This window comes from Rhea pennata, chromosome 8 (genome assembly GCF_028389875.1).
Source record: "Rhea pennata isolate bPtePen1 chromosome 8, bPtePen1.pri, whole genome shotgun sequence".
Classification (NCBI taxonomy): Eukaryota; Metazoa; Chordata; class Aves; order Rheiformes; family Rheidae; genus Rhea; species Rhea pennata.
In genome coordinates this window covers 24,474,489-24,498,661 of record NC_084670.1, presented here as the reverse complement: position 1 = coordinate 24,498,661, position 24,173 = coordinate 24,474,489, and the positions used below count along the sequence as shown (strand labels likewise).

Below are 24,173 nucleotides of genomic sequence, written 5' to 3'. Positions count from 1 at the left end.
CCACATGTTAATGGTTCTGTCACCAATATTAACCAGCACAGGCAAGGAAAAACTGCAGGGCTCACCTAACCACAGGGCTCAAAGTCTGCTTCGCCCATTACTACACACAAGGCTTGTGTCTAGCTAGTTTGTCAGAAGTTAGCTATGCTAATTGAAGTTCCTTCACAGTGTTATTACTGTAGCCCTGCAAAACGTGCTCTAAATTAATAGTTAAACTGTTTCAACAGTATATGCATAGACTATCCCTAAAGGTTAAATTACCATAAGATGATCATCTCAGACAAGCCGATCCTGCAGATGTAAGGAACCTGCTACTGCAGTAAGGGCTGTTCATAAAGATATAATTAGACTACTGATTTGCTGTGCAATCATGACATAGCAACCACGTAACTGATTTGATTACTTCCTCCCTCCCCAATAGGTTGGATGGGGCAGGTAGTTTTTCACCTTTACAAAGCACTGAGATCTAGTAGATAAGAAACACTATAGATTTTCATGCAACTCCAGACAACAGGAGAACATAAGAGAGTTTTATGATGACTCAGAAACATCAGAAGTTAGAGAGGTCAAGCTGCAGCTATTGTGTTCCAAGTACATTATTACTCTGTAAGAGAAATTCTCTTCTTATATATACACTAAGGACAGTACCTACTTCTGGCTTTCTAAGAAAAAAAGTATGACAGCTTCTGAAATGCAAGATGTAAATATATCATCCCCTTATACATCATTACTGTCCTCTCTGCAAAATGCACAATATTTCTCCTTAATTGACAAAAAGATTTTTTTAGAGACATTCCACAGAACTGTTCACTTTACAATTGTTGCTTTTATTTCACAACTACTTATGTGTTTGGTTTTTTTTTTTTTTCTAAAAAAAAAAAATCTTTTATTCCATGAAAACATTACTTATATGCAGAAAAAAAAATATCGGGAAGAATCCCATACTGCCAAAGCACAGTTAATAAATCAGTTTCTAGACTTGTGGTCTAAATTTTTGTAAGCACAATAATTGACTAGTTGAATTGCTTCCTGCCCATTTTTATTGGAGGGGTGGGACATGGGTGGGACTGTGCTACATGCAGATTGCTCACTCAGATCAGGAATCTCTAGGCATGGGAGGGTTATGTTTTTGTTTTTAAACACATGAGAGGGATAAGGAGGAATAAGGAACCATCCAAGCCTCTGAAGAACAAAACACTCAAGCTTACCTGTAAGTTTTTTGGTGAACCAAAGTGACTGAAGTATCAGCTTGAAGTTAAACGTGTTCGTTGGGTTTTGCCATTCTCTCTCCTTGCTTAACATTCTACCTATAAAGTTCTAAATCTGAGTCAATAAATATTTTTTTTCCTCCCCTGGTCCTGTAAATATCACAAGAAAGGTCATTCCTTGAAGTTGTTTACATAGTAAGACCTGTTTTTAAAAAATATATTTAGAAATAGTTGGTAAAAAGTGTTATTTGTACAGCACTTTGTCACAAATAAAATTATGTTGTATTACATTAAAACATTAATATACTGACCAATGTTAAATTAACAATATGAAGACATAAATCTAGTGCCCTACATATTTTCATACATTAACAGCTGTCTTCTATCATTATAGCCATACCAATCATAAATACTTCATAAATACTTAATGGCATGTATAAAAGTTATCCAATAAACTATACAAACCTTTTTTTTTGTTAATACACTATGAATGTTAACGTTTAGGCAGTGATGAAATTCCTTCCGATGTTCCGATGCCTGGTTAATAAATGCTGCTTAAAGGACTCATAACTAGTATACCCTGGTGAAACACTTCCACCTAGTGGTTGGAATTGGAATGACTATGAGCTGCTGAAGTAAATTGCAATTAAGATAAAAATAGTCAAGATATTAAGCTGTTTCCTAGAAGATTACTATTTATCCAAGCTTTTCCACCACTTACCAGAGTAAAAAAAAAATACCATATCAAACACCCGTCTCTCTCAAAACTATTATTTCCAAGAACTTACACTGTAGTCAGTAGAACTTTATTTCCTTCCTAAAATAAAGTCAGAAGCTTTGTAAAAATCTATACAAGTTCTTGCTACTATCCACCTTCTGAAGATGCTGTTCAAGGGCTTTGCTGTAAAGTGGCAGAATTAAAGCCTAAACGTAGTACAGAGCTAGGAGAACAATACAAAAAAATGCTAATGAGCAATGATTTATTATTATTTTATTATTATTATTATGACAGTGAGAGGTTTTAAGTTTTATGGTAAAACTACTCAGGAAAAGTAACTCATCTATCTCCTGAAACGGTGCTGGGTCTTGTGGCAGCAGTACAGACCCAGGAGAGCCCAGCAAGGGCTCTCGCTGCTGAACATAGCGTAGAGGTCCGCAGTCCAGCAGACACCATATCAGGAGCACTCTGTGGGAATCGCCCCAGACCACGCGGTGCAAAAGCCAGCTCCCCGTGACCTCTCCAGCAACAGCACGGGTCCAACCCTGTCCTGTCAGCTGCAGCTCAGGTGACCATTTAGAGAGGGGGACACAAACGTTCTGCACAAGTAGGAAATTAAAGCAAATTATCTAATGTCCTCATTGTATTAGTCCATTGCTTCTCGCTTTTTTGCTACATAGGACAACCCTCTACTTTTCAGTGCTACCTTTACTTTGTAAACAGTTTTTATGTTATGGTCTGGATTCCCTCTCCTAACAGGCAGCAAAATTAGAACACAAAAAAGTCCCACCTTTAGATACCCGCTTTGGACTATGTTACATGCTCCAGGTTGGTAAGCCTTTTAAAGTTTTATATGCACACTTCACCACTTGATCAATCATCTCAAAGAAAGATCTAGTTTTGAGGAGAGGTGAAACTTGCATATTACTGATCATAATCAAAAGAAAACCTGAAGGCCAGATAAAGTAACACTGATGCAAGTGTTACATTAATACTAAATATTCAAAAGAAATGCTCTTTAGAACATAGATTTAATATTTTAGGGATGAAAAACAGATGCAGACCTTCTCATTTCCTTGCAGGGGAGGGCAGCAGACAAACTAGAGGACCAGGGATATGCCAGGGATAGTCCAGAAGTGGCATCTGTTTTATTCCTCATTTCCCTTTCTGAATTTGTCAAGCCCCTCGTGGCCAATCTTTTTTTAAAAAAAGTTTTTAGAATACCTATTTTCAGCATACTCCAGAATTATGCAACAGGCCACTTTACTTTTGAAAGAAAGTACCTGACATCAAGTATTGTTTAAATTGCGTGTTTCAGTTTCACATTTTATTTCTTCACCTTATTTTTTCTGTCTCCTTGTATAGCTGACTCCATATGGATAGTAGTTACAATACAAGCTAGCAACAAAACATTACAGATTCACTCCAATGTTTAGTACGTTGATTTACAATTTGCCTGCCCTCTCCAATGTACACAGACCATCTTCAATAGTTGATGCTCCATAAAACCATACTTAGTTGTCCTTCTGTATTCCCTTTTTAAATACAATTTTCAAAAAAATTTTTTCATTTTAGATACAGAAAATGCGATGTGTACACTTTAAAGCAAGCAAAATACTAAGAATATAATTCTTAAAATGTTGTATGAGAAGTTTTATATTTCATGAATACAATTCTGAATTCAATTCCAGAAACGCGGTTTGTGATGCTAAAGTGCACAAAGAATGCCAGCATTAATATTTTGCTATACAGAGAAACGCATGCAAGTTCTTCCTTCTTAGTGGAGCCCGCTGTGATAAGGACCATTGCAACAGCACATAGAACTCTAACAGAGGAGCAGACCTACACTGTAGAAATTACTAAACCAGATTATCCTAGTCCAAAGAGTTATAGATTAAAAAGGGCACACTTGTGCACACACACGCCTCTTTGGTGGAAAAGAATAGACTGTGAACAGGTATGAATACATACACTCAAAGTAAAAATTCAGATGAAGCTCTGAAATCTCAGCATCAAAACCTGGATAAATACCTTGGAAGGCAACCAAACCTGTTGACACAACTGGACTAGTTGATCTGAAAGTATGGGAAGAGTATCATCATAGCAAAAACCTACAAGTCACCACCCACCTGGTTTCCTTTCAGGAGTTCAAGAAAGAGCTGTTCTTGAGTTCGTGGGAATAACTATCATTTCATATCCATGACCTGTCCTTACTACCTTTCATTTCCAGATATGCCTTATATGCATATGTGTGTGTGTGTGTATGTGTGTGTGTGTATATATATATATATATAAATAAAATGTATGTATGTGTATGTCTAACTACCTAGCTTACTTAGAAATGTATGCACGCATTTGAGCGCAAGATTTTGCACAAATACGCTTAAGCCAGTACGTAACATAGCTTACCATTTTTTTCCAAGGTTAAGAATCTCTTTATAAACACCTTCATATGCATGCTAAGGGAAACTGTAAAGATATGTTAATATGATGCAGTTTTCTACCATGGATAAGACTATAGTTAACTAATACACACTTATATCATTTTAGCGTAAGTTAGTAAAAGCACTTTTATACTGATGTACAATACAAAGGAGTTAGGCTGTGAGCCCAAAGGCAGAGAGCAATATGAATAAAAATGCAATAGTGCAGTTTAAGAATTAAACCAATACAAATGTCATGTTTGAACAAATCCCAAGTCACCCAAATATTTAAGCAGCTTAAATCAAAGTAATCATGATTAGTCTAAAGTATTCTTTGATTTTTGGAAAGGTTTGTCTCTATGCTATAGAGAGAGATAGAGGAATGAATTGAACTATTCAGACAACAGCAAAATAAGTAAATATTCCCGAGGAAGCTGAAAGACATTCAGCATAATTTAACTCCATTTAACATATAAATATTTTATTATTATATATAACTACCATGATGAGGTTTTCTGATGTTTGTTTTTTCTTTCCTTTCCTTCCACTCCACTCTTCATAAATCTTTCTGATTACAGTTTACTTAGGCTTATTTTAATTAAGGTATTCAAAATTAACTCATCATATTCCAAAGTAACTAGAATATTAGTTTTTAATATTGTCTGTGGGGCTTACTGTTGATGCCATATCAAGTCAGAACTTTCCATTTTTGTTCCATTTTCACTGCAACAGTCAAATTGATATGAACATAGATTAGAATATATGCCATTCCCTATCCTAGAAATCAATACCATACAGACATACTAAGAAAACAAAAACAAAAAAAGATTAGGAAAAAAGAAAGAGGAACAAAAAAAAAAATTGTTACATATACTGCTTCCAAGCAGAAAACAGATAGAATATTACAAATGATTTGTACTTTTTACATAAAATATTAGAATAAAACTTTTTGTTTTTTGCTTTTTTCCCCCAAGAAAGAGGAGTTCACTAGGTTAAAAAAAAAAATCTGAGAGTACTGGAAGCCAAGAAGCAAATGAAATGCTGTCATTAAAAAAAAAATAGTAAAATTTTGTAAAAAGCTGCAAAATGTGAAAAAGCAATGGGACTCATCCAATTATATATGTCAGATTATAGGAGTTTTCTGTCCAAAAACACCAGCTTGCATTTGCAAAAGTGAAATAGATGCAGTCTCCTCTTCTACCAGTGGGTGCCATTACTGGATCAAATAAAATCAACTGCAACTTGCTGTTTCTGATCTGCAATATTGTTATGAGTCAGTGTGTGCTGTAGGAGTTTATTCATCCTTAATTTTTAACACCGGTAATGCTCCTTAAGGAGGCATAACCAGAACTCCTCCCACCCCAGAAGTCTGCTTACATAGAACATACCTCTAGAAAGACGGGCTGTTTTGTTTGGCAGTTTCTCAGACAGTGCAGCGTTCACATTCTGGAGACAAGCTTCACCCACGAAAGTTTTCTTTCTCTGGGATAAAAATGGGCTGTTCACAGTCAAATTGCAGTTAGTATCACTCCCATAGCTTCACCAATTTATAGCAGCACCTCCCCCTTCATTTTGCTTGATATTTTTGTGCAGCAGTTCTCATATTTTGTTAACAATAACAGATATACAAATACCTAGTTTTAAACTTACTTTCAACTGCTAGACAAATAGAACTAGACAGATAGCTATAAAAAGTTGCAATGTCTTTTTCATGTAAAGTACTGAACTGAAAGAAATACCCATTTCTTATGAACTTCTTTCATCTCTTTGGCTAGAATTCAATAGCAGAGATCACTGGATGTGTACATGTGAAGGTAACATATTTGGTTCATTAGCTCTTCTTGGTATTGTATTTTTAAATGTATTATGGGCAGAAGTCTGAATAAAGTATCTATTATTAAAACTAATTTTCCCTCCTTTCCTGTCATGGCAATCAATAAAATCTATGGGACATCTACATGAAGTTCTAATAACTTTTTAGCTTAAAATCTAACCAAAGACTATTTCCTTAACTGAATTAAAAAATACATAAAAAAAAAAAATCAAATCCCACAAACATGGATTGCATCTATTCACATAACAAAACAAAGTCATTCTAACTTCACTAACCAATACATCCCATCTCTAAATATTTCCTCATAGCACATCACATTTAGAGCAAGTGATATAGATACTGCATTCAGCCACGCCAATCTCACTGCTGACCTGCTCCTGACCTACACCTACTTCCAACTACTTTGAAAGACTAGTAAAATAAGATACCATTGATAGCCAAATCAATCCATCCATCCCAAATTCTGCCTGCCATGATCCAAATTCTTTGACATTTGCAGTTTATAGATCAACCAGCCTGTCATTATAAATATATCTCACCCTGATGGTATATTACACCAATAGATTACAGGAGCCTCAGCTAGGCTTCTTGATGTATTAATGCAATATGTTATGAGAGCACTAGCTCTCTCTGATGATGTATGGTCACCATATATATCGTAAAAGTGAAGTACTTCAGTGATGTACAACTGTAACAAGGGCACCAACCAGAAGAAAACACTAGCATAAGTGGATTTTGTTAACTTACTAAAATAAAAAGTGAACATACCATTAACATTATGAATACTAGAAATGAAGAAAAGCCTCACCCCCAGGCTAAGAAGAAAGTAACTGGCCACATTTTCATTCATCCTGCAAGAGCCAAGCTTGATATGATTAAGGCTGCCCCATCAGCCTTCTGATACCTTTATTAAAACCGTAGGCAGAAGTGCATTTGTTTGCATGCTCTTTTTTCTTGATTTTGATTTATTTTAAACATTTCTTTAAAAAATATTTGAGCTCCCAGTTTGTGAAGAACTTGTCTAAGTTTTGGAAAAGAAAGAAGCAGACAAAAATGTTCTGATAAAGACACATAGAGCTATAAAAAATAAAAAAATCCAAGATATTTTCTGAGCAATGCTTCTTATTAAATACCAGAACATAAGCAAACATAATTAATCATCTAGGCAGGTAGAGTACCAGTGAGTATTATACTTCAGTGTAATTTAGTCTTAATTAAGACCATTATATTTATTTGTAGAAATTGTAAAAGATGGGTTTTGTAACATTAAGAGGCTGTAGATTAGGTCATGACTACTCAGTCTCTCAATATCTGCTGTTAATTATCTTAATAGATAAAAACAAACTTAGGTAAAGAAGTCATTTTTTTGTTTCACTTGTGAGATACAGAAAATATCTTTCTTATAAATATTTCGGATTTTTACAACATTACAATGTTCTCAATAAGTGCACCATAGGAAGGTCTCAAAAGCAATAGTATACAAAAGAAAACTGACAAGAAATTTACACTTAATTATAAAAATTGGTAATCAGTTGCATAATCCAGGTTCCCCCTTTACAACAGCTCACACATATATACATGATTCAGAAGAACCAATTATGTTTAAGTTTCAACCAAATATAAAATAGTACATTTACAGAAATACAAGCATACCAAGTTACTCTTCATGTTTACAACTATAAAAATCTGAACTAAACACGCTTTGTTAACCTTTAAGCAGACTGGCAAAAGCCTTTACAGTAGAAAAAAGTGATTAAGCAACATCACACCTTGTGCGAGGAAGACATTAACTAAACAAAAATTCTGAGAATATTTTGTTGAGCATTTTTTGATAGCAGAACTGTACTGCAAGACATTTTTCAACCAAATATCAAGCTATATTGGTCTTAAGAAAAGGGTATGTTTGTTACTAGTTCAGCAAAATTACCTTTCCCTGTAGCCCCCAAAGAGGAAAAGAATTTTTTTTAAAAAGCCACACTGAATGACAGCATTAATTATAAGTCCACTGTGAAAGTATACAAAGAAGGAAAGGGTGATTGTCTCTCTTCATTGTAACCTATTCATGAAAAACAGTTTTAAGAGCCTGAAGTATTTTTAAAGAGTGAACTACTCAAGATGCTGTGTATTTTCCTTCAGAAGGAAGGATAACAACTGTGAGTACCTAGTTTGGAAGCTCCAATATAAGGAAAATACTTAGGACACAGTTCCTGATTTTCTCAGTGCTACTGTGAGCAAAATGGGCCAGGTCCAGGCCTTCCAGTCTCCAGCATTAAAAAATAAAACTTCAAATTCATTTTCATCTTTGCTGTTAATTTTCACTGGCTTTAGGCAACAGACTAGAGTTTAAACAATGACTGAAGATAAAAGCAAGAGGAAGTAGGTGATTGGACCAACTCTAGGCTAAGAGAATCAACTTGCCATAGTTCTAATACTGTCATCACTATGAAGGCAGGAATGATATGAAACAGTTCATGAAAGGGGCAAAGGTAAGATCTACTTCTTATCCTTCTGGCAACCACAGCCCAGTGCAAGGCAGAGGAGCATGAAGTAATATCGAATAAAATAACAGCAGTGTTCCCATACACAGGGACAAGCAGTTGCACTGATAAGCCCAGACCACAGCCCAGCAAGTGTTTCTAGAGGAACTGTACCTCAGAATGTCTTTTTTTTTAACTTACCGCTTTAGATTATTTCTTATACACTACTCTGTACTTGATACAAGATCTTTATTAAAAGAAAAGTAAGACTATATTGAAGTCTAACAGCATCTTAAGGAATTTCACTTTTTCCTTGTGAAATTCAGGTTATATATCCTCATTCAGTCAAGTCATCCACTTTCATACCATGTAATAGTAGCAATAAATTTTAGCTGTCTGTAGTATGCTGCTTTCCCTTTTTATATAGAAAGGGAGTTTGCTCGAATTTCTTGTTGTTAGTATTTTACACCCACTGTATCCCACCAGATGAAAGCTCTCCTGGGAACATAGGCGATGACTGCATTTTATATGTATGTTCTGGAATTCCCTTCTGTATCCTTACCAATTCAACTTCACCTGTTTCAACCTGTTTTCCTTGAGTCCCAACAGTTCCATTACAAAGAGTCTGAGATTTCAGTGACTGCTGTCCTTGTTCAAGTTCAAAATTCACAATAAGGGAATGAACCAAAGAATCCAATTCATCAGAATTCATAAAAGGTATAGGTATTTTCTGGACAGGATTGTTTACAGAAGTAGAAGGCAAGACAAATAAACTGAAATAACTGTTAAAATATCCAGCTAACACGCAAATCTTTTCTGCACAGCTCTTGAGATGGCTTGTATTTTGGTATGACCCTATGAAAAACAAAAGCAAGAAGAATCAAATGCAACACTTTGCAAAAAAAGAGACCAAGCAGTCCTCCCTCCCACCGCCTCACCTTACTGGTCTCTTTAAGGTTACAGGTTACTGTCAAGACAGATAATAATCCAGCTAAATACCTTGTAATGTAGAAGAAACAATTTGATAGACTTCAGCTAGATACTGCTCCAATTCCAAATATTTTGCAGCAATATTAACGATTTTCTTTATTTCCTGATATACACATTCTTCCTCTGGTAACTGAGATTCTATTTCTTTCTGCATTAATAAAGAGGAATTTGCTTGAAAAGACCCAAATAAATGATAGAAGTCTTCAACACCTAATATAATATTACAGATTCAAGTCTCACAAAACAGGTCAACAATGAAATGCAAAATGAAAGTGATGCTAACTCATAGAACACACGATAATTCTGAAGAAAGTGCAGATTTTTGATAGCCTTGAAAAAAGAACCATAAAGGCTCGAAAAGCTTTCACATTTAGAATATAATTTAATACATCTCTTCAGCTTTTGATTCAAAATACCAATAACTGTAACCATAAACTACTGCAGGAGCTACTTTATCATTTTATCAATTATAGTAGCATCACTGAACTTGAGAGTTTCAAATTAAAAAAAAAAAAATCGTCAGGCTGTTTGTAATGAGCACTTAACCTCCACAGAGGCACACACAGACACACACAGACACTTCAGATAAAATTAAAATCAAGTAGTTTTGGGTAGAAACAATATGGCCAGAAAAAATAGTGTTCTACTCACAAAAGTGCTAAATATGATAGGAAGTGCTATTATGCAATTACAAAGACATGAAGGGTAGTTTTAGTTCCTTTTTGTTAAATGCATCCTTTAAAATTAAACCCTGACCTTCAAAACACGTATTTTGTGAAACATTTTCCCTTACCTTTCTGCAGTAAGATATGTTATTTTCAAGGAATCTGGCTAAAGCAACAGCATTGTCCTTTATTCGATTTTGAATCTAGGAAAAAAATTATTATATTTCACACTTGATTCTAGACACAATAAGTACCCATCAAGAACTTAGAAGCATAGCAATAAACATTGGCATAGTAAAAAGAAAAACATTCAAAAGCAGAAGCAATGAAAAACGTGAATTTCCTGTTACAGCATGAAGTTTCTCAAACGAGAAGGAGGGGAAGAAAGGGGGGGAGGGGAAGAATTTTTAACTATATATGGAAGGTTTTACATATCTCTTGTTACAGGAGGATCATATGAGCAAATCTAAGGATTTGCCAAAGAAAAATTTTCCTATAAGTTAACAAAAAAAGTCACCGTCATGCTAGGCAGCAGGGGTAAGCTCTTAGTTCTAACACCCAAGCATTTTCTTTACTTCACATAAGCTCTGCCAACAGCAAACACAAAACAACCCTACTGCTGCAGAGGAATCTGCTGCAAGTAAACACATCCCTACTTGGCCAGCAGACTGCTTAATCCTTTTTCACTAGAAACACAGAGTATTAGAGATTTGACTAAACAGATAGGAATATGAAAGATTTTTTTTTTCCCCACTGGTTCCACTGTTGTCTGTAAGATTAAGAGTAACGACAGTGAATACCAGAGTAGGAAAAAATTTGCTTGAGACAACAAATCTGACTGACAGGAGTGATAGATTTCAACCATTTATCCAAAGTCACTGTTACAACTTATTTTTGAATAGAAATAAATTCTTTAGAAATATGCCTTATATAGACCCTGGCTCACTAAGGAGACTTTCTTATTGGCTGTAGTCCTGCAAATTCCTGAACTTAGCAAAAGAGAACAACAAAAAAATAAAACAAAAACCCCACAAACAAAATCACCACCACCACAACACCCTAAGGCAAAGGAGAGGCTTGCTCATGCACAGGTGAAGCCATTGGCCTCACATGCTGTCTGTCCAAAACAGGCTTATTCACAGAGGAAAAGAGGCAGAACAAGCCTCTTGCCTATCCCAACACTGAAAGGAAGTATGTACACTATGTGCCTAATATGTTGCTGAAGAACACTTCAACCTTTCCAAAATACTGCCTTGGAAGTCAACTAGACTTTCTTGTTGACATGGCTTATCCACCAAGCAGCCTGTTTCCAAGGGCTACTCCTACTTGCCTACTGGAATTTGCCGACAATTCTGCAATTATACAGTCACAGAAATATTTTAACTCTAGTGCCTATTCTTATGCTCTCCTTTGTGCATCTCTAGTATTCCTTGCTGTCACCCAAACAAAAATGAGACCTAAATAACGAGCTTAAGCTTAAAATAAAGTTGTGTCATTTCCAAAAAACAAAAACAACAAAAAAGCAACCCCCCCCACCAAATGCTTCCCCCACACACACCAAGCCAAGAAGTTAATGAAAAACATTTTACTGAATTCAGCACGTAAGGGTAGCAGTTCTGCCTGAAGTATTAAGATACTTTTATGAGTATTTGATGTATGTTTATTTCATAAAAGAGCTGCTCCTCTACAGTTTTTCTTTAATTAGATAGAACTCTGATTTAAGTATTCTGAAAAAATAAGTTTGAAGTGCATTAAAATGCTTTTATATGAATACATATGCACTATTTCATGTAGTAAAACATCTCAACTGCTATCTGAGGAGAAAAACTTTAAGTATTAATATTTTTATTATGAATTATTAGAATACCCCTTCTTAAAATTACAAAAATAATTAGATGGAGGTCTTAACATGGACATAATAGCTTTACATTGCTGTAATATCTTTTAATAATACAGTAAACTTGGAAGGTCACAGGACCAACTCATTAACGAATTATAAGTACATTTGCTGTAATTACCCTATAAAAATGTTATAAAGAAGCTGCTTTAATTAAATAGCACTGTTGCGTAGCAACCTCGAAAGTATTTGGAAGTTAGCCTCAATTCCAGTAAATGACATTAAAATGAATAGGACATTTCTGACATTCGCAATATCAGCTGCTTCAGGCAGCCATTGTCACCGTAAAGGTCCCAATTCAGGAACGTGTTTCAACATATATTAAGCATTAAGCACAAGAGAAGACTAGTGCTTAAAAGATAAAACTGAACTAGTTGAATACTTAGTGTGCTGTTCGGAACTAAGATTGTAAAAGTAATGTGTGACAAAATAAAAGCTGTTTAAACTTTCTAACAAATTTTCTAGCGCTAAATACAGTAATAATAGAGGTGTATGCAATTATCCATAAGAAATCCTTAGCTTTTACGTTCATAAAATATTACTATATATTAAATCTTTTTTACAAAAAAATTAACAGTAGTTAACGGAATAATAGGTCTACTTGAGCCTTTCTGCTAATTTTCATGTTCTCCCTCTCTTTAATGCTTATCTCATCTGACAAAGGAACAAGAGAAACGGTGAGATTTTGTACAAAGTGCATTTCAGCACACACACAAAAAAATGTTCTGAATAAAATATAATTGTTTTTTCAGTTTACATGTAAGTAAAAAACTGCAGTGTAAAAATTTCTGGAAGATTGCAATCAATGTAGTGTGTCACTCATCTCAAATCTGTTAGCAATTGTATTCCTACTATAAACATTTCCAGACAGAATTGCTGAAAAAATATAAAGAATTGATGGAGTGGCTCTAAGACAACGCACTAATAGCTTTTAGATTCATTTTCACCTCACCTCATTTTGTGGATATTGCTTCACCAGTTCTTTCTGCACCACACTTGCTTTCTCCTGTACTGTATCCATAAGAAGCTCCAGTCCTGAGCCTACTCCACTGTAAATGGCAAGTACAAATTCTTTCTAAAAGAAAGGTTTGAAACATAACAGTTAAAGTAATCGATATGGCCTTGAACTAAAACAGATTTTCTGTAATAAGACAGAAACATGATTTTTATTACACAAATTGGTCAGTACTAGTCTGTTCACCCCTATGTTTGCCTTGCACCATAGAGGCTCAGCCCTGTAACTTCTTATCGCTATCTTTCTTCAGATTTCTGAAGAATCAGTGCACTACAAATTTGAAAACAGTGACAAGCCTTTGAAAGGTTGCCCTACTCACAGATAACTAAAATAAGTACTGAGCTTCATTTAAATACTTGTACAATAGGTGTAGAAGCATATAGACTTACTTTTTTTTTTTTTTTTTAATATAAACATTTCAAGGGCATTAAACACATATCCAGTTCTCACCATAGAAATGAAGCATTAAACACTGAAAATATTTAAGTCAATTGACTGAGAAATGTTAAGAAGATTAAGTTCTGTGTTACAAGGATCTCACTTACTTTTGAGTAAGAAATGTGAATGTCAACATTAAAATTACTTCATTGTTAAATTCTATATCCTAAAATATATATGCAGAAAGAATAAGGGAAAAAAATCGAACGATATTGGGAAAAATGTATAGTCTTTGCAATTATTTTTTCCCTTGAAAACTCATCTAGAAAGTCACTGTATTTGATAAGATTTTTTTTTCACCTGTAGGCTAGTTGCAGTAACGTTGTTCTCTTCAGAAGAGCAAATATCAGCTCTTGTGAGTACTGCCAAGTGTCCTATATATTTCATTATTTGTCTTACTGTTTGGTTTATTTTGTTCCATGCTTCCATTACCATTGAGGATATATCTGAAGAACATCCCTGAGAAATGAAGACATGTCATTCATTTAAGCTACAAACCATCTGTGGTAAAAAAAAAAAAAAAAAAAAAAAAAAAAAAAAAAAAAAACAGAAGCATATATTTGTCATTGCACAACATTTTATCTTCAAGTATTTTTAGCTTTATATCTTCCCTTTTCCAGTGGCTCAACTACCACAACTGAAAGAAGCCAGTGAGCCAACACCCTGAAGCCACAAAGAAAAATGCTATTATATTTCAGAACATTAGAAGAAAAAAAAATCTGTGCACAAGACTAGCATGAACAATAATAATATTTACTGTTTTTTTTATATATAAGTTTATAAACAACAGCACTCTAAAGATAATCAAAAATAGCATTAACTCTTACCATTGCATATTTTGTTTTCCCTTTTTATCTTTTTAAGGTGAAGGTGGATAGGAAGTGCTGTATATAACTGATATTTTTATCTTACATTTTAAAAAAGCACCGAAAGTTATAACAAAAAATGAGTCAGTTTTGAGGTTCCTGGGACACTCAAAGAAAGTAGTAGAAACGACCCAGCTAAAAGTAGTTACAGTAGGTCTTTAAAAGAAAGAAAAAAAAATCCCCCCACACAAGACAGCCCACAGAAGCATCAAAGTGATTCTGTGGCAAGCTTAGGAGGCAGGACTTACCAGCTCGGGATTGATTGCACTGGCAAATCTGTGTGTCGAGGCCATGACAATAGTACAGAAGTCTGCACTGCTCTGAACTGGCATCTGAAAGTACCAGTTTAGCTTGTACAAAAGCACCCTTTGGCATTCATCTCACTTAGGTCAGTCCATTTGTAACTGTGCATGCTGTTTAACTGTTTTTAGTAAGTTCACAATCAATATTGTGTCAATGGTGTAGAATCTCTCTATGTTCAATTCTCTTGTCTTTAACTAGCATATGTATACTTTACCTGCAACAGTAACTGTAAATAACCTCCCAAGTTCTTTACTTCCTGTTTTAATTCTTCATCGGTTTTTATAGATGTGGAGTACCTTTGGATATTGTTAAGCCAAAGTTTGGTTAGAACCACAAGCTGATCAAAAGCAGAGATAATTCTGATGCAATAGGACTGAGCAGCACGATCAAGAAGGAAAACTGGAGGGAGGAGAAAGAGAAAGAAAAATCTATTAAAAACTCTGCTCTGCACATTAAAGAAAGAATATTTATTCTTTCTATAGGCAAATATATGAATGTTTTCAGATCTGAAAGAGAAAACAAAAAAATATTTAATTTAAATTTTTATCAAAAAGACTTACTGTTCTCTTGACATTCTTCGTCTTGCTGTTCATAGGCTTTTGAAATGACAGATACTCCAGTAAAAATAGTACACAAAGTAGTTAGGAGATTATCTGCTATGCTCTTTCCTCCTTCATGATTCTGCTCCAGTAAATCTAAAGCTGAACTTACAGATTCTTTGCAAATTCCAGGAATAAACAATTCAGAGCAGTTTGGGCATATGCTGGATTTGTTCAGCGAGCCTACATTGACATAAAGGCAAAACATATCAAGAGTTTTTTGGCTATAGCAGCAAGCAAATATACAATCTTTGCAATGACTATTTTATACTGCCTCTTCTACAATGTTTAATTACTAAAGATAAAAATAGTTAAGAGAAACATGTACACAAGAAAGTTTGCATAGTTTCTGTATTCAGTTAGTACAAATTCCAGAGTGAAAGCCTTTAGCATGAATCCATCTTTCCAACTACAGAACCTATGAAGGGAGAGAACAAATTAACCCCCACCACCACACACACACCAGCCAATCTAAAATAACTTACTGTATAAAACATTCGGAAGGGTGAAGCATTTAATCCTGGCTGGAGGGGGGGAGGAGGGGCAGGGGGACAGACACTATCCAGGGGAACCTCAGCACTGAATGAGTAGCAACAACTCAAGCAAAAAGTTTCCAAATGATTATATAGGGATCCAGTATCTGACACACGAACTGGTTACGTGAACTATCATCATTCTCCATTTAACCTGCACAGTTAAGCATAGTAATGTTTTAGGCAAATTGCTCAGCATGGAGGAGATAAGCACTGGTCAAGAAACATTAACCTTAAGAAAGCTTTTCAAAGACAAAAAAAAAAAAAAGTGCTATAACATTGTTACTTGCATTTTAAACTTGAAGATATTACAAACAAGATATTTTCCACTTTGTTTACAAATCTACCATTTGTGCAGGTCTTTTTTTTTTTAATAATTAGAAGTGCATATGTTCTTTCAGTGCAAAGGAATTTCAAGTTCTTAAGTATGAAATGAAAAATAATCTGCTGTATAGTATGTACCTGATATATAAGAAGTTTGTATGTTCTGGACTGGGCATAATTTTATATCAGACAAACATCCAGAAATTCTCCTGTTCTTCATGAAACTTCTGCTCCTAAGAAAGGATGGAGAGATGAAAAACTTCTTTTTAAAAAGATTATCACTCCCCTCCATCCCACCTCCCTCCACCAAAGGTTCAATCAAAGTTAGACATAAGACAAACCAAAAGCCCACCTATTTTTAATTCACTGAAAATGGTAAACACAGAACCTAAATTAGAGCAAAAGGAAGCCAATATAGGATGGATCCTGCTTACTTTTCTTAGACTCTTGCTTATTGATGCTGCCCAAAAGGAAAAATTTCAGGTCCAAGGGAGCAAAAGCAGCAACCATTGAGGCTTGGACAAATTCACTATTTGTTTCCTTTTCTTCTGTCCTTGCCATGCCTCTGATACATTACGAGCAAGTGGACTGACCCTAATATGCAATTTGAGCCAAGAAATTGTGATCAAAGAATAGGATTTTCAAGGAATGTTTACTGTTTCTCCAGACAAGTCACTGGAGCAATGACATACAGCATGCCTTGCCTTTAGTGTGAGTATGCTGGAAGTCTCTTAAAGCAGGATCATCAGTTTACGTTTCCCTTTCTAGGCTACAGTTTTATTATTGGATAATTCTCCAGAAGGTGAGTAAAAACAAGCGTTTCTTTCCTAACTACTTGGACCACGGAATGCAGACTTGTTGGCTCTTTTGGATCTTGTTTGCTGAACAGAATAAATTGCTTTTGCAAAGCCAGATGAGTTTTTCATTTGTTTGTTCTAGTAGAAGACTGAAGTTTCGTGAAGCTCCCTGTTGCTGTTTGGACAATCTGATGCACCTTCTCAGGGCTGGCACTGGAAGTTTGCTTGCCTGCACTCAAGGCCAGCTCTCTGACAAGAAGAAGCTGTTTGAAGAACCACAGCTAGCCTTGAATATGTTAGAAAAAAAAAAGTTGGAAGACAACTCAAAGTTCCCCCATGCCTCCAAGTAGTACATTGAAGCTGAGTCTCATGCCCTTAGTCCTACCCAATTTACCTTGCAGCTGTAGTGCAGCCATGCCCGTGCTTTGACTTCCCAGCTTGGCCAGAGACCTGGCCACCATGACCTTACCTGTCAAACTCCAGCCTGCAGACTAAGCCTGGCCACCATCCCCAGAGCAGCCCTGCTCACCTCGCTTGGCCCTGGGGCTTGGCCTGCTCTGGGGAGCTCAGTGGCCAACTCACACTCCATTCCCAGCTGGCCTCCTCTTCGCCAGCACCTGCCCTTCTGTGCCCTGACACTGCATGCATCAGGAGCATCACACCCTACAACAGCACATGAAATTCATTCTCTTTCACCAGCATGTGTGATTCGCATCAGTTAACTGCTGTCAATGCAACGCAAAACACGTTCCGGCTTTCCAGTATCCGAATTCTTCTGTTTGATTTCTACTGTTGCATTTTTAAAATAGGCAAAACAAAACTAAATACACTTCTGAGATTCAACAGTGCACAACTATGGCAGTCTTACACGGTCCAGAAGGCAGCTTCAGACAAAGAAAGGTATTCCAACATTATTCTATCATTAAAACAGCATTTAAAGTAAAGTTGTTCATCCATCATATTGTTTTCAAATAACTTCTATTTACTTTGAACTGTCGAGAACATTTTTCCAAAACTTACAGACGGCTAAACTGGTCTGCTTTACTGCAGAACAACAATAATCTCTGGACTGCTATCCACTAGTGAAGCTATAATTAAGCATCTGTCAGCATTTATATTAGAATCTACAATTTGCAGGAGTTTGCAACTCAGTCATAAAAATTGTCACAGGTCTAATACTTAGAAGGTCCCAAGCCAGCAATTTACTCTGAAAATTTTCCATAATTTGAAGGAGAAAAAAAAAAAAAAAAAAAGAAAAAAAAAAAGAAAAGGAAATGTGAAGCAAAACCTTAAGAACTGCACTCCTTACTCTGCACTGATGATACCTAGATACATGGTTTAAAAAAACCTTACACCTATTTTGACCAAATATACCTTCGGTCTTGGGGATTTTCTGTTAATATTTCTCTTCTCCAAAAAGAGAAGAGAATAGAAGAATGAATGAATGAATAGAAGCACTACTAGCAACTAAAATATAGGAATAAACACAGCTGTTTTATTTCCACAGAATTTGATTTCTAATTAGACATGCTGTCAATTTTTATTTTGTTATTAACATAGCCACTGAAGAACCTATAAGCAGCTATCCTTGTGCATAGGTTAGTATAATCTATTGATTACCTTAAAAAAAAATTGCCTATTTTAGTTTTTCTATCATACAGGAATGCTGTCTGATACTTAGGTTGCTTAAAATAACTCAAAAAGAAATGTACAGAGAAAACTTTGCTCTTTGCTTCCATTTTAAACTCAAAGTTTTAATCTGTTCTTTTTTCCCCTGAAAACTGTATATAGATTACTTGTATTCTTAAGACATAACAGATACTGATCAGTGCAGAGAACACATAAAGCACTAAAAATCTGACAGAAAATAGATAAATATACACGTTAAAAATTTTTAAGAGTTTAGTAAGCTTTCAAATATATATTACATTATTCCTGTACTTTACTCCATTGCATGTAAGGTTAAGCACATAAGTAAGCACTGCTGAATATCTAAGACTGGCTTGCCCAGTTGCCACAGTACTCTGCTTCTATAAACAAAAGCACTTGTGCAGCCACACATTGCACTGATCTAGCTGGAAATGTTTTTCCGTCAAGCTGCGTTTTCACTTGAACTATTTCTCTTACTACTTCATCAGGTGACTGTGCAGGCACTCAGCAGTTAGCACAATATATGGGGTAAGGATGGGAACTGTAGGCCAAGTGCCTGTTTGAAATCTCTTATGTTGTTAGAGAAATAGGTACCTAACAAACTTAAACTGGGTCTTCTGCAGGTTGATTAGAAAATCTGTACTACAGACAAAAAACAACAACAACAAAAAAAATCAATTAGAGATAGCTTTCAGACAATAATTGGGAACAGCTTGTTAAATACCTCTAACCAATTACCGACTGGTTATGCATAAATCCCTGTGAACTGATATATGCAATCTGATATGTGATATATACATATATATATACACACACACACACACACACACATATATGCAATATATATTTGCATATATACCAGGCCTGACTTTAGAAACACTGCTATTTAATCTGCCAAACTCATTTTGTTAGTGGGCATGCAATTTTTTAGCAGTATTGCACTGGAAACATGTTGCATAGCAAACAAACACACACATTTCATGACTGAACCCAATAAACCAAAGCAAAACAATCCATTTAGTCCAACTCCTCCTCATCACAAATATTCACATCATTTCTCATTTAAGCTCAAGATTATAAGAAAGTAAAAGAAGAATCAATAAATGTAAAGTTATATTAATGTCTCTGAAGTGTATTTATTTAGATAATTAGAGAAATTAGTAGCTTTTACTTTGTTTTAAAAATATAGGTAAAGAAAAGAGCTACAGAAAAAATTACCTTCTTCTGGAAAAAGAGGAAACTGAAGCAGCTGAAAGGTCAGGTTCCCACTCATCAGTAGGGTCATAAAATACATCAGCAGCTTTGTTACCATCATTATTCTGGAAAACAAAAGAATGAAGGATTAAACAGAGGATTAATGTTATAACAAAGGATACAACATAGGGATGAAGAAAACAGATGTTCTAATCGTGCTAGTGGTACTGTTTTTGTTAGGATATATCTAATCTAGAAGATAGCTGATTACCCACTAACTTTATGCACAAGTGTAACAGTTTCAGCAGTATTTTTTCCATATGGAGTAGAATACAATCTCCATTATTGACAAGATCCAAACAGTTCTTAGTAATAAATCAAAATATATCAAAACATACTTCTGCCATTTGGTATAGTAACATATTACAAAGTAATATCATAAGGGAATGTTTTCCTCATTTTTTCCCCTTTTTTTCCCTTTGATACCTTTTTTCCCCCTATTTTGGGCAAACCATGGAAAATTTATTTCAATATATAAACAAAAAAATATGAAGGATTTTTTTTTGTCCAAACAATAAAGTGTAATACTTTAAAAAGACGTAACTATTTAAGGTAGGAAAAAAGTCAATTCCAAAGCATAAAATGCCTTCATATATTTTTCCCCTACCATGAAAATGCCTTCAGAGCTCCAATGATTGAGATTTCTTCCTTTACAAACTTCAGGTATGTTATTTACTCCAGAATATGATTTATCTTGAGAAATAGTAAGCACCTAAATACTTGTTTATATATTTGATTCATTTTTCTACTAATTTTTCAACATTGTTCCAGGCTATGCATAGCACAGATATTGGGATGACAAGAACTTACATAATCAGGAGAATCGCATACTGAAGCACAGAACAAATTCAGATAAACTTCTCTCTTACATATACACACACATACACACACGTTTCACGTGTGTGTAAATATCATATATAGACATGATATCATACATACATCTTTTATTCTTTTTAATTAAAAAAGGAATCAAGTTTTTTGTTAAAGATCAGATAAGACAGCCTCCTGATTTTCCTCCTGTATTATTATCAGAATACTATCTTTGACAAAGTATATATTATTAGTGGTTTTTCTTTGGTTCTTACAGACCTCATAAAGTTCTTTCAATGCTGCTAGTTTGCATTCAAATTTCTCCAGGCTCCAGAAAGTTGCAATTCCCAGTTTGATATTACGAACCTGTACCTGAACAGAAGTTGCTGTTCCTGTTTTATCATCAATTTTGTCATGCCTAAGAACGAGAAATTTTTTTTTTTAATGAAGACAAAGAAATAATTATACTTCAAAAAAAATCAAGTATTAGAGGGGAATCATACTTAGACTAAGAATTTGCCTTATTACAAGCACTGTAATTTCTTGGGACACTGTTTCTTACAAAACCACAAGTATCAGTGCATCCATTAAAATTAAATTATTTTTATAGAATGGAGGGAGAAGGTATTCTTGCATTCAGAAGAAAACATCTAAACTAGCAACAAACTCTGGACCAAATACATGGTACAGACTTTTATTAGCAGAATTTCTATTGATAGGCAAGAAGAGACAACACCTCAACTATAATATCCACATTCTGAAGCTTTTCCTCTGTGGTCTATGAACTGAACACTACTAACAGCTGTTTTTTCCAAAAGCAATGCAGTTTGTGTGCCCTAGGATCACTGAAATCTAAGCTAAAACATGGCAGAGGCAGGCATCAGGAAGTTCACTTCCAAAGCACACTCAGCCCAAAGTGAATTGAGTAATGTAAATGCATCCTTAAAGTCTTGATCTCAAGCACACATTTCACACTAACAAGCCTAAATTATCAAGTTAAACATTGCAGCTAAGCTAGCTAGTAAAACTGATTCATCAAGTATAATTTAACGAAATTCTTAAGAGAAAAACCAAAGAGCTCTCCTCCACATCCCAAAATCTTCCCCCACCCCCATATACCCTATTAAGCAGCTCCATTACTCACCTGCAGAAAACAGTGTTTTTCCCTAATTCATTACTAATAGCATTGGCCTCCTTGATCATCACTGATAGTTTCAGAGAATTCCAGTTAAGTGGAACTAATACAGAATATGGCACATAATGATTAAGTAGTTCAAACAATGTGATGCAACAACAGAAGGGTTAAAAAAAAATCCCCAAATGCATAGCCAATAACAGTTCCATGGATTCCCAATATATAAGGAAAAAAAACAAAACAAAACAAAAAACATGACCCTCCCAGCCAAGTTAGCCCCGAAAACAGAAGAGCCCCACACATCAAACCACCACCACCACCACCAGGTGGATGAGGGGTATTTCCAAAATAAGAGACATCAACACCAGATACTACATGTTGGCCGAATCTGAGGTGGGAATCTAAACACAATTTGTTCTGGTACTCTAGTTCCCAAAACGAGTTACTCCTAACCAGTTTACTCCTAACCCCACCAGACTGGGGAAGAACTTCTTAGTAATTGAGGTAAGTACAGACTATGTGCATATCCACCTGATAAATATGATTAAAATATGATCTAAACAGAACTTCTAGCATTGTCTGATACATGTGGGTTAAGGAGGGAAAGGAATCATATACCAGCCACAAGGCTCTCTTCATTCAGAATCACTAAAAAAGTACCAGAGAAAGAGAGGAAAAAATCCATCCGACTCCAAACCCCTAAATCCAAGCCCACTAAGTGAAAAAGAGATCTACATTGCCCTTATGACATACTAGTCATAGTTTTATTCCCATTTCCACGATTCTTTTGAAGGGTTTGTATTTCTTCAGCAATCTTCTGTTTCTCTGCTTCCAGAGCTTCAAGTATCTTTGCATGATGAATAGTATGATCTGCCAGAGCCTTAAAAAAAAGCAAAAACAAACAAAAAACAGAAAACCTCAACAAAACTCTTAGCAGTGTTTATTCAAGTGACAAGTTTTGTTGCTTTTGTTTCAAGGACTGTTAGAACACCTAAGAAAAGTTTGTTTTTTAAACTACCTGCTTGGTAGCTAACGTCTCCATTTCCAAACGTTTCTTGTTGAAGTGTACTTCGAGCTCAAGATCTTGCTTTGCCTTTTCTAGCTCTTGTATTTTGTTTACAGCCTTCTGATTATTCAGTTCTTGCATTTGCTTCTTATGAGATTCTTCTTTCTAATACAATAAAGGACAGATCAGAGGATGCATGCCATTTCTATATAGCCTTTGTGATCCATTCCTTAAGGCAGCTATCAAAGTTTATTTTCACTTCAACGTATTGAAAATATGCAGGCCCTATGAATTACTGAGCATACTGTCAGCAATAGAAGGCTATAGCTCAGTTCACAGAGTTCTTTATGTCATCTAAAGCACATTTAAGACGTAAGCTACCCCATCTTTATTATTGTGCATAATTCTGGTATCTACTTTATAGTTTTTTGTATTAGAAAGACTTTTTTTAAAAAAGAATGAGGCTTAGCATTCACTAAGTGACTGTTCAGATATGCAAGACAACAGAAAAGAACACACTACAGCTTTTTGGTTACCTATATAAAGAGCTACATTTTGCTGCTTTATGCAATGATGCAACAACAGCTCACCAGTTCTGCTTCTAGTGATTTTATTTTGCTTTCATAAACTTCTTTTTGTGATGTCAGTTCTTGCTGAGCCATCTCTTTTGCAATTTGGATACCTTGCATCATTTCCTCTTTGGCTTTGAGTCGTGCCTCTTCAATTTCTGATTCAAGTCTGCAAGTGGTAAAATTTATATATTTAGAATGATGGCTTGAATCTCTAATAGGCTACATAGAAGCTAAAAAGATTACATTCTCCATCACAACAGGATGTCTCATGTCCAAGAACCTCTGATTTTAATAGTGAAAATTTACTTTGAATCTTTCATACTTTACCAAGGTATTTTTAGTTTCAAAGGGAAAATGCAGACGCAAAAAAAAAGAGAAAGTAACACAGTTTTTAAAACTCTACTTGATTTCCAGATTTATTACTTATCTTCCATAAAAATAAGAACTGTAATAGAAACTCACTAACATACATTAAGATGGATTGGAAAAGCATATTTCAAGTCAGTAAGATTTGCACCCTAGTAACTCCCATGAATGGGACAAGTAGGAATAATTCCCCATAGTCCAATAATTCCCCATTCCCCAATAATTCCCCATTCTGTCATAGAAGACCAAGGTTGTAGCTTTAGTGTCCTCCCATTTTCTTAGCACGTTTACTT

At 35.1% G+C, this 24,173-nt stretch overlaps 1 protein-coding gene across 1 annotated transcript in view; it reads right to left on the bottom strand.

Moving 5' to 3' along the window:
* Positions 1-9,123: 9,123 nt before the first annotated feature.
* KIF14 (kinesin family member 14) overlaps positions 9,124-24,173 on the bottom strand; it is a 30,984-nt gene continuing 15,934 nt past the window's right edge. The window contains exons 16-29 of the mRNA XM_062581522.1: positions 23,533-23,680; positions 22,955-23,107; positions 22,690-22,816; positions 21,946-22,039; positions 21,081-21,219; positions 19,956-20,056; positions 16,429-16,523; positions 15,395-15,616; positions 15,049-15,233; positions 13,966-14,124; positions 13,165-13,287; positions 10,444-10,518; positions 9,660-9,798; positions 9,124-9,515 (exon numbers count right to left, since the gene is read on the bottom strand). Of these exons, the coding sequence (XP_062437506.1) occupies positions 9,124-9,515; positions 9,660-9,798; positions 10,444-10,518; positions 13,165-13,287; positions 13,966-14,124; positions 15,049-15,233; positions 15,395-15,616; positions 16,429-16,523; positions 19,956-20,056; positions 21,081-21,219; positions 21,946-22,039; positions 22,690-22,816; positions 22,955-23,107; positions 23,533-23,680 (2,152 nt within the window). The remainder of the gene's footprint in view (positions 9,516-9,659; positions 9,799-10,443; positions 10,519-13,164; positions 13,288-13,965; positions 14,125-15,048; positions 15,234-15,394; positions 15,617-16,428; positions 16,524-19,955; positions 20,057-21,080; positions 21,220-21,945; positions 22,040-22,689; positions 22,817-22,954; positions 23,108-23,532; positions 23,681-24,173) is intronic.